The sequence below is a fragment of the Rana temporaria genome, chromosome 4 (assembly GCF_905171775.1).
Source record: "Rana temporaria chromosome 4, aRanTem1.1, whole genome shotgun sequence".
Taxonomy (NCBI): Eukaryota; Metazoa; Chordata; class Amphibia; order Anura; family Ranidae; genus Rana; species Rana temporaria.
Window position 1 is genome coordinate 169,165,669 of NC_053492.1, and position 11,059 is coordinate 169,176,727.

Below are 11,059 nucleotides of genomic sequence, written 5' to 3' on the forward strand. Positions count from 1 at the left end.
CCAGATCCACCCAACCCTGTGTTTGTCACAGAGGAAATGCTAGCTGCCTCTTTGGGTGGGCTAGAGGAAAGATTGGCGGCTATGTTCGCTAAGTCTTTACCAGGCAAGAAACGGACTAGATCCCCTTCGCCTAAATTTGTATCCTCAGATGCTGAAATTCTCTCGCCGGAGGAATTAGAGTTTCAGGAGGACCTACTGGACGAGAATCCAGAGGGTTCAGAAATTGAGGAATCTACTGTTGAAGAACCATTCTCAGCCTCCCAAGCGGAGAGTCTGTGGGTCCAGTCTTTGACAGACATGGTTCACTCAGCATTTAAGTTGCCTTTACCGGAGCGCCGGGGTCCGGTAGTTTCCTCTTTGGGCTCCTTAAGGGCGCCCTTGAACAACGCAGTTTTTCCGGTCCATCCTCTTTTGGAGGAATTAATTTTCCAGGATTGGGTACGACCAGACAGAATTTTTCTGCCGCCTAAACAAAATTTCTGTTATCTACCCGTTGGAAGAGAAGTTTGCCAAAAGATGGGCGCTCCCAGCTGTGGATGCTGCCATCTCATGTGTGAATAAATCACTAACTTGCCCGGTAGAAAACATTCAAATGTTTAAGGACCCGGTTGATAAACGTTTGGAGACTCTTTTAAAAGCTTCCTTTGCTACGGCAGGGGCAGTGGTACAGCCAGCAGTTGCTGCTATCGGAATCTGTCAAGCTTTAAAGGACCAGACTAAACAGATGCTTAAGGACATCCCTGCCCAGCAGGCAGAGGAGCTATCTGATATACCCAGAGCTCTATGCTTTGCGGTGGATGCTATAAAGGACTCTATACAGCAAGCGTCTCGTTTATCACTATTTTTAGTGCATATGAGAAGACTCTTATGGTTAAAAAACTGGGCGGCCGAGCCCCCGTGCAAAAAGCTTCTGGCAGGTTTTCCCTTCCATGGAGGGCGACTCTTCGGAGAAGATCTGGATAAATACATTCAGACTATTTCGAGTGGTAAGAGTACGCTTTTACCAGTCAAAAAGAAGTTTCGGGGGCCTACATGTAAAAGGCAGCTTTCCCCGGCTTCGGGGCCCTCAAATTCCAGGCAGTACCGACGGCCTCCTGTACGATCAAACTTTAACAGCAAATCGCAGGGACAGGCCTCTGGCGGCAAGAAACCTTGGTATCGCAAACCAGCTAAGCCAGCCCCTAAGTCTACCTTATGAAGAGGCGCCCCCACCCATGAGGGTGGGGGGAAGGCTTCACCTCTTTGCAGAGGTTTGGGAAGCCAACATCCCCGTCGAATGGGTCCGGTCTACTGTGGCCGCAGGTTACAGACTAGAGTTTCTAAAAATCCCTCCTCCTCATTACCAGGAGTCAAGAGTACCAGGCGACCCTGTGAAAAAAGCCGCATTGATAGCGGCATTGAATCATCTGCTATGCCAAAAGGTGATAGTAGAAGTACCAGTCCGGGAACAGGGATTGGGGTTCTACTCCAACCTGTTTATCATCCCAAAGCCCAACGGCGATGTCAGGCCAATTTTGGACTTAAAGGGAGTGAATGCGTACCTAAAGGTCCGCTCATTCCGGATGGAAACTATTCGGTCAGCTGTCGCCGTGCTCCAGAAGGACGACTTTATGGCGTCCATAGACATAAAGGATGCTTACCTTCATGTGCCAATTTTTCAGCCACATCAAGTATTTCTACGCTTCTCGGTGGCTCAACGTAATTTCCAATTTATGGCGCTCCCTTTCGGGTTGGCTACGGCCCCCCGGGTATTCACGAAGGTCCTAGCCCCAATCCTAGCCAATCTAAGGACCCAAGGGGTCACGGTCTTGGCTTACCTGGACGACCTCTTGGTTGTAGACCACTCGTCTCCTGGCCTGGAGCGAGCGGTGGCCCTCACAGTTCAGTACCTCGAAAGGTTCGGCTGGGTCCTAAATCGAGACAAGTCAGCATTCCTGCCCACAAGGCAGCTGGAATATCTCGGCATGAGATTGGATACAGAACAACAAAAGGTGTTCCTACCCCTATTAAAGGTCAAGGCCATCAAAGAGCTAATACAAATAGTTCTAAGAAAGAAAAGGCCAACTGTTCGCCTATGTATGCGACTACTAGGCAAGATGGTGGCCACATTCGAGGCGGTTCCGTACGCTCAGAGCCACACTCGCATCCTGCAGGCAGCCATCCTGTCAGCATGGAGCAAGAGGCCTCAGGCCTTAGAAATTCCTTTGCCACTCTCACCAAGAGTGCGGCAAAGTCTATCTTGGTGGTTAAACCCTCAGAATCTCCTGAAGGGAAAGACTTTCAGTCCTGTGACCTGGAAAATAGTAACCACAGACGCCAGCCTGTTTGGCTGGGGAGCAATGTTGGAGGGTTGCACTCGCCAGGGCACTTGGGCAGCGGCAGAAAAGCAGTTGCCCATCAATATCTTGGAGCTCAGAGCTGCTCGACTAGCCCTCAAGGCTTGGACGTCCAAACTGCAGGGGTTCCCGGTGAGAATACAATCGGACAATGCCACGGCGGTGGCATACATAAATCACCAAAGGGGAACCAAGAGTCAAGCCGCTCAGAGAGAAGTGAGCTTGATTTTCTTGTGGGCAGAAGCCCATGTGCCCTGCATATCGGCTATATTCATTCCGGAGTGGACAACCTACAGGCGGACTTCTTAAGTCGCCAGACTTTGTTGCCAGGGGAGTGGTCTCTGCATCCACAGGTCTTTCAGACACTCTGCCAGAAATGGGGAGTGCCGGACGTGGATATCATGGCATCGAGACTGAACAAGAAGCTAGACAGGTTCATGTCCCGCACAAGGGATCCCAGGGCCTGCGGAACCGATGCGTTAGTTTGCCCTTGGCATCAGTTCAAACTTCTTTATGCATTTCCCCCGCTCCAGTTACTACCCCGCCTGCTGCGCAGGATCAGGGTGGAGCACATACCAGTCATCCTGGTAGCTCCAGCATGGCCCAGAAGGGCATGGTACTCACTAATCCTAAAGATGGTAGTGGGAGACCCTTGGACTCTTCCTCTACGGCCAGACCTGCTATCGCAAGGTCCGATCCTCCACCCTGCCTTACGGCATCTAAATTTGACGGCCTGGAGGCTGAATCCCTGATTCTCAGGGGTAGAGGTCTGTCTCAGAAAGTAATCTCTACCCTAATCAGAGCCAGGAAACTGGTCTCTAGGGTGATTTATTACAGGATCTGGAAGGCCTATGTAGGCTGGTGTGAGTCCAAGCGATGGCTTTCTCGCAAGTTTACCATCGATAGAGTATTAAGTTTTCTCCAGCTAGGAGTGGATAAAGGACTGGCATTAAGCACAATCAAAGGACAGATTTCAGCTTTGTCAGTGTGGTTTCAGCGGCCGCTGGCCACCCACTCGCTAGTTAAGACCTTCATGCAGGGGGTCTTGCGTATTAATCCTCCAGTTAAATCCCCGCTTTGTCCGTGGGATTTAAATCTTGTTCTGTCAAGTTTACAGAAACAACCGTTTGAGCCGTTGGCTGAAATTCCTTTGGTTTTACTGACAAGGAAGTTAGTATTTTTGGTCGCCATAGTTTCCACAAGAAGAGTATCGGAACTGGCGGCCTTATCCTGTAAGGAACCATATCTTACTTTTCATAAGGACAAGGTCGTTCTCCGCCCTCGTCCTTCCTTCCTACCAAAGGTTATATCCAGTTTTCATCTAAACCAGGATTTGGTATTACCATCCTTCTTCCCTAAACCTACTTCCAGAAAGGAAGGGTTGCTGCATACCTTGGATATTGTCAGGGCCATGAAGGCCTATCTTAAAGCTACAGAGAAGATCCGGAAAACAGATGTGTTGTTCATTTTACCGGATGGGCCCAAGAAGGGGCAGGCAGCTGCAAAGTCCACCATCTCGAGATGGATTAAACAGTTGATCACTCAGGCCTACGGCTTGAAAGGGTTGCCTCCTCCGTTATCATTAAAGGCTCATTCTACTAGGGCCATGGGCGCCTCCTGGGCAGCACACCACCAGATCTCTATGGCTCAAGTTTGCAAGGCGGCAACCTGGTCTTCTGTCCACACGTTTACAAAATTCTACCAGTTGGACGTAAGAAGGAATACTGATACAGCCTTTGGGCAGGCAGTGCTGCAGGCTGCAGTTTGAGACCCTCGGATTCCGGGGGCTCCCTTTTGAGTTAAATTTAAAAATTTATTTTTTCTCAACTAAGTTGGATTTATTATGATTTGAGTATATCTCTAAATTAAATCCTTTTGTCTTGGGAAGATGTTCTCCCTCCCCTCATTATAAGCATTGCTTTGGGACATCCCACATAGTAATGAATATGCCGCTCTGTGTCCCGTGATGTACGAGAAAGAAAAAGGGATTTTTAATACAGCTTACCTGTAAAATCCTTTTCTTGGAGTACATCACGGGACACAGAGCTCCCACCCCTCTTTTGGGGACCATTTTTGGGAGGCATACTGCTTGCTACAAAACTGAGGTACTCCTCCTATGGGAGGGGGTTATATAGGGAGGGGCACTTCCTGTTTGAGATTGCCAGTGTCCATCACCTGAAGGTACTCCATATAACCCACATAGTAATGAATATGCCGCTCTGTGTCCCGTGATGTACTCCAAGAAAAGGATTTTACAGGTAAGCTGTATTAAAAATCCCTTTTTCTTAGCTCTGAATCTTCAAAAAGATGCCATGGAGGCAAGTGTATGTAAAGCTGATATCTAGGCAGATATCAAATACAGAAATTATTGCAGCACTGTACCTAAAACAAAAAAATCAAAAGCACAAGAGATGTTACTTTACGTCAGTGGGATAGTGCCCCTTGTAGTGCTGTGTCCTCCTTTCACCAAAATCTTCCTCTTCCGATGCCCCAACACCTCTGCAGCTGTGCTGAGCAGTGTATATGTCAGGACTGAACAGGTAAAATACTGTAGCTTTGATTTTTTTTTTTTTTTATCTATATATATATATATGTAGCCGTTTACCAGGAGTTCAGTTTTAATACATTCCTGTATTTCTATATGTACTCTTTTTGGAGATCTTGTTTAAACATGTATATACATATATATTAAAATAACCTAATATTTTGTTTCAGATGGAACAAAAACAAGTGGTCCCTCCTTTCAAGCCAAATATTTGTGGAGAGTATGGATTGGATAATTTTGATGCACAGTTTACTAATGAGCCTGTTCAGCTTACTCCCGATGATGAGTATGTACTCTTCCGGTTCTTTCTCTACTGTGAAAAGCCTTTTTTCATATTTCAAAAAATAATCCTATAACAGGATGAGGGCTGCAGCATTGTGGTTGCAATAAAGTTGAATAAAAATAAATCAATAAACCATATATAAAATAAAGAATGACAAAAAAACATTTTCTAAATGCCCCCGCCCCCCTGTGCTCACCCACAAATGAAAACGCGCATGTAGGTCCCACACGCATATGTAAATGGTGATTGCACCACATATGTGAGTTATTGCCGTCGACTTTAGAGGGAGCAAAAATTTGAGTCCCGGAGCTCACCTTTTAATTCTAAATTGGTAACCTGTAAAGGCTTTTAAAGTGTCCCCATGGAGCTTTTTAGGTACCATAGTTTGTAGCCATTCCATGTGTGTGCGCAATTTAAAACCTGTTAGGTTAATATTTACTTGGCATAACATTTATAATTTACCCAAAATGTGGGTACTATATTGTGTTTGTGTGCACTAAAATTTGTAAATTTCTTTTAGGTAAATATATTTCTAAAGGTGCTATTGACATAAAATGTTCACCACATGTCGGTAGCAACCCATGCAATCCATACATATAAAGAAACCAAAACAAGTTCAGAAATTTAGTTATGGGTAATAAAACGGAATGACACAGGGAAAATGTATTAAACACATGAAGAAAGCGAGGTGCAAAAAAGCATGGAAAACCAAGATGCCAGCTGCAATCTCTACGTAATTAGAAAGCAATCCTGCCCCTTGTCAGGGCAAATTATCAGCTGGTTTCGTCTCAACTGATGGCCTATAAAAAGGTGTATCATTACTAAGGTGTCACACAAGAAACGTATCATGATGGGTAAAATCAAAGGGCTCTTTCAAGACCAAGAACCTTATTGTTGCAAAAAAAAGGACTTCTGAGTGCTCACGTGGGCACTGTTGGGGCCATAATCCAAAAGTGGAAAGAACATAATTTCACCATTAACCAGCCAAGACCAGGTGCTCCTCACAGGATTTCTGACAGAGGAGTGAAAAGAATTATCAGAAGAGTTGTCCAACAGCCAATAGCCACTTGTGGAGACCTTCAGAAAGACCTGGAATTGGAAGATACAATTGTTTCAAAGAAAGCAATAAGTAATGCACTCAACCATCATGGCCTGTATGAACGCTCACCACGCAAGACTCCATTGCTGAAGAAAAAGCATGTTGAAGCTTGTTTAAATACTTCAGCTCTGGAAGGTTTTACCCTCTCTTCCTGACTAGCCCATTTTTGCGATAAGGCACAGTGTTGCTTTAACTGACAATTACTTTAAGCTATAAAACATATCCAATAAAAAAAATTGTAAAAAAAATAATTTCTTCATCAAGTTAGGCCAATATGTATTCTGCTACATGTTTTAGCAGGACTGCGATATTGCAGTCGACAAATCGTGATCAGTGCTAAAAATAATGCATTGTCGTACCATTTACACTGGCAGGGAAGGGGTTAACATCAGGGTCAAAGTTTGCTGCACAACATTTAGATAAGCCTGTGAAATACTGTGAGAATATAATCTGGTCAGATGAGACCAAAATTGAACTCTTTGGATGCCATAATAAACAACATGTTTGGAGGTCAAATGGCACTGCAATTCACCCCAAAAACACCATACCGACTGTGAAGTTTGGAGGTGGGAACATCATGGTGTGGGGCTGTTTTTCAGCATATGGTACTCTCAATCTTCATATCGTTGAAGGGAGGATGAATGGAAAAATGTACCAAGACATTCTTGGTAAAAATCTGCTGCCATCTACCAGGATAATGAAGATAAAATGAGGGTGGATGTTTCAGCATGACAATGATCCCAAACACAAAGCCATGGTAAATCTCAATTGGTTTCAAAGAAAGAAAATAAAGCTGCTTGAATGGCCCAGCCAATCACCTGATTTTGGATCCAGTAGAAAATCTATGGAAAAAAATAAATATCAGAGTTCATAGACGAGTCCCACGGAACCTTCAAGATTTGAAGACTGTGTGGAAGAATGAGCCGAAATCACACCTGAGCATTGCATGTGACTAGTTTCTCTATACAGGAGGCGTCTTGAAGCTGTCCATTACCAACCAAGGATTTTATACCAAGTATTAAATACATTTCAGTTGCTGTGTTCAATACTTTTTCCCTGTGTCATTTCATTTTATTACACATAACTTAATTGCTGAACTTATTTGTTTTTGTTTTCTTTGTATGTATGGATTGCATGGGTTGTTACCGACATGTGTTGAGCATTTCATGTCAATGGCACCTTTAGAAATATATTTACCTAATAAAACGGTTATGTGTTCAATACTTATTTTACTTGCTGTATATGAAAAGCACTGGTGCTCAAACATGCATAAATTAAGATTGGCTAAGGTTTTATCTGCCAGATGGCTGTCACATAAGCTTGTAGGCCTGGTTTGCTCCTGTGTACATGTTTATATGAGGGAGTAATCAGACAAGGTATTCTAACCTAAATGATACATTTTTCCCTGAGATCAGTGAGACTTCCGGGAGTGATACCCGTACTGGCAGTCTGTCTTGTCAAAAATCACCTACAGTAGACGTTCTTTTTTTTTTTTTTTTTTTTCATATGTATCTGTATATATATTTTATGAGGTTCCGATTGTCAACAAAATTAAAAAAGACCATATATCCACACGACTGCATACATGCATTAAATGTAATGGGACATTGGTTGCAGAATCACCACCCATACTGCATAGTATCCGTAGTGGAGAACTGCTGCATTAACCTTTACATTGTAGTTAGTTACTTATAATTATATTTTAAGCTGCCGGCTTATGTGAAATAGCTCAGGGGGAGATTGCATTTGATAAAGAATCCTGGTGATGAAACTTCTGCTGTACAATCCGCTTTTCAGCCCAAGTTTTAATACATACGCTAGGTAAATAAAGCACACAATATCCAAGCTGTGAACTCAGCTGTTCAGTAATATAATATCTCCTTTGGAAAAGGTGGGAGTTTACAAGGAACTGACTTTATTGAAAGTCAGGGTACCAGAGCGAGGGCTGCTCATATAAAACACTGACTTTATAAGATGAAAACCATCTAGGAGTCAATGATTATCAAGGTCACAAGTAAAAAAAAAAATGTAGAAACAATGGGTTTGTAGAGGGGGAAAAAGAGATTAATTTACTGTATTGCAGCATTGGAATGTATATTGGAGCAGTGTGGTTTGGGGCTGCATTGTAGTTAATTTAAATGAGAAATTAACTTGCACACATGGCGTACATGTGAGCAAGTCTTTCCTTATTAAAAAAGACATAATTTCCCTGGGACTATCCTTTACACCAGTAATTGCCACAACTAATAAAAGCTTGCATCTCCTTCCCATCTGATCTCGATAGCAGGCCCCCCTATGTAGTGTGATTGAAGTGTATTTTACACCGCACATTTACAGCTCATTAAAGAAATTCTCTCCACTTCGAACAGGGATGCTGTGAGGAAGATTGACCAATCTGAATTTGAAGGTTTCGAATACATCAACCCACTCCTGATGTCTGCTGAGGAATGTGTATGATAGATGGGTCAGCTCATGGATTCCCCTGCCCTGTGCAGTTTCTGGACCTCTATATGCTGAAAGGAGACCTCTCCCTCCCGCAGCCAGCAAACCTTCATAGACACCTGCGCTCTCTTGTATGTGGGGGAGTTACAACTCTCTCTTTATAATGTGATATATTTAACAGCTGAACATAAATGTTTTTGTGGTTTTCTTAGTTTGTTGTCCATTGTTAGTGCTCTCGCTGTCTCATGGATAGATGTACAACATGACCAGTTATACTATATATATATATATATATATATATATATATATATATATATATATATATATATATATATATATATATATATATATATATATATATATATATATATATATATATATATATATATATATATATATATATATATATATATATATATATATTATATTGTTATTAAGGGAAAGGATCAACTGTTTTTGCTTTTGGCCTTCAAACATCAATTGAACAGCATGTGAATTTTATACAGTTTTGCCTTCTTCATACTCTCATACACTTTTGGATAGCTCTGCCTTTACATACACCCCTATTATTAATAGGTTGGACATTCATTTACATGCTCCTCATTGGCTGATCTGGACTTCTGGGTTTTAGAGACAATGGACATTGTTGTATAATGTCTACATTAGTCCCCTGGTCATGTCATGCTACAATCTAACCTGATGTGCCCAGTAAGACTCCAGTTAATATGAAAATAGATAATGATCTTGAGTGTGTGCATATAGCAGATAGAAGTTCCCTGACAATTAATAAAAAGCTATTTCATTGTCTTTTAAATGTAGGCAATGGTAGTTTGGGAAAACCTCTAGACTATGCTCATCACTGGGTGGTAATTGGCAATCAACACCACTAAGTACAGTTTGAACTTCTATTATTATGAATGCTTCTTGAAACGCTACAGACCCTTGTGTACCAACAATTTGCATGTACAATCTCTTCAAAGCCATGGAAGGTGCCAACATGCAAAAAGCCTGTGATGGTACTATAAATCATACACGCCCCATACTAGGTTATTCAACACTCTTGCCAGAATCACAAATTAGTAACCAGATTCGGATTCCATAAAGTTATTTGTGGCAACAAAAATCTATTTGTGTTTTATCAGGAAAAAATGTGATCGTTATATGGCAGATAAATGCCATGAATGGGAAATGGCTGTGCAAGTTACAGATCAATGGCCTATTAAATGTTAATCAATCAGGAATAACATGGGGGAGATGAGATAATTCCAAGAGAGACCACTGCAGCTACATTCACTGTTATCAGTCTTTTTGCAAGACCAGATGTACAAGAAAAATCTATGTAAAATTGAGTCTGGTTCCCAGGTGCCTGTGATATATATGATTGTTGCAATCGTTGTAACTCAAATAACAAATTAAGCTGGGAACATAAGATTTTAAGGGACAGTAATGATAGCCAGTTCAGCTGTGCTTCATGCACACATTCAACTTCCTTACATGGCTTATTAAACGCTAAAATAAAGTCTGCACTGTAAACGATTTGTGAGCTGCATTAATAATCCCCTTAAAAACACTGTCTATTATTTCATGCAGCTATAATGAAATCAGAGGAAGCCCTAGAGTGTACAGTGGTTTACTGCTGATCTACTTCACATTGGTGCCAAATTCATCAGCTATACATTTCGTTTTACAGAACATACAAAGATATTTCTAATTCGGCAACTGCCTGTGACATAACTTTTGTTACACTCTTTTCTAAAATCCAATTGACGTTTCATGTAATAGAATAGCTTCTGACTGGCATGCACATTAAATGAGAAGTCCAGCCATCAGTGAAAACTCAGTATTGGGGTTTGAACAGTAACAGAGAGATTTCCCAGCCCCCCCCCCCTGCTAATCCTATGCCACATAAAAATGTAAAAAAAAATATCGTTGGGTGGGCTTATGTCGCCACTAGATCCTGAACACAACTGTGTCTCTTAATAAACTCGAAGGAAAGAATTTTACAATGAATACAAATTTTCAAGATACAATTTTCTTTCCTTTTGTTTTTAACAGGTACATATGAAATATTGGCAGTAGATATTTTATGCATTTCATTTCTAGCCAGTACTTGCATGTTTGACACATTAGGCTTGATTTCTGTTTACAGAACTCAATAGCTTATATTTTAGTTTAAACACTGCTGAATAGTCAGAGAAGTGATTCAGATTTCTGCCCTTCTCATCCATTCTCTTGAAGAGCAAGAGAGGGCGCCTGCTGTGCTTTCTTTAGGTAAATCCATAGTGTTTTGTGAATCTTGGTATACACCCTGTACTAATGGTTATATGCAAAACAAAGATGATAGATTCATTAAA

General features: G+C 41.9%; 1 protein-coding gene across 1 annotated transcript in view; it reads left to right on the top strand.

Moving 5' to 3' along the window:
• The window catches only part of PRKCI (protein kinase C iota), a 141,579-nt gene extending 132,663 nt beyond the window's left edge, over positions 1–8,916 (top strand). The window contains exons 17-18 of the mRNA XM_040349332.1: positions 5,052–5,167; positions 8,633–8,916. Of these exons, the coding sequence (XP_040205266.1) occupies positions 5,052–5,167; positions 8,633–8,720 (204 nt within the window). The 3' untranslated portion in view covers positions 8,721–8,916. The remainder of the gene's footprint in view (positions 1–5,051; positions 5,168–8,632) is intronic.
• The last annotated feature ends 2,143 nt before the right edge of the window (positions 8,917–11,059 follow it).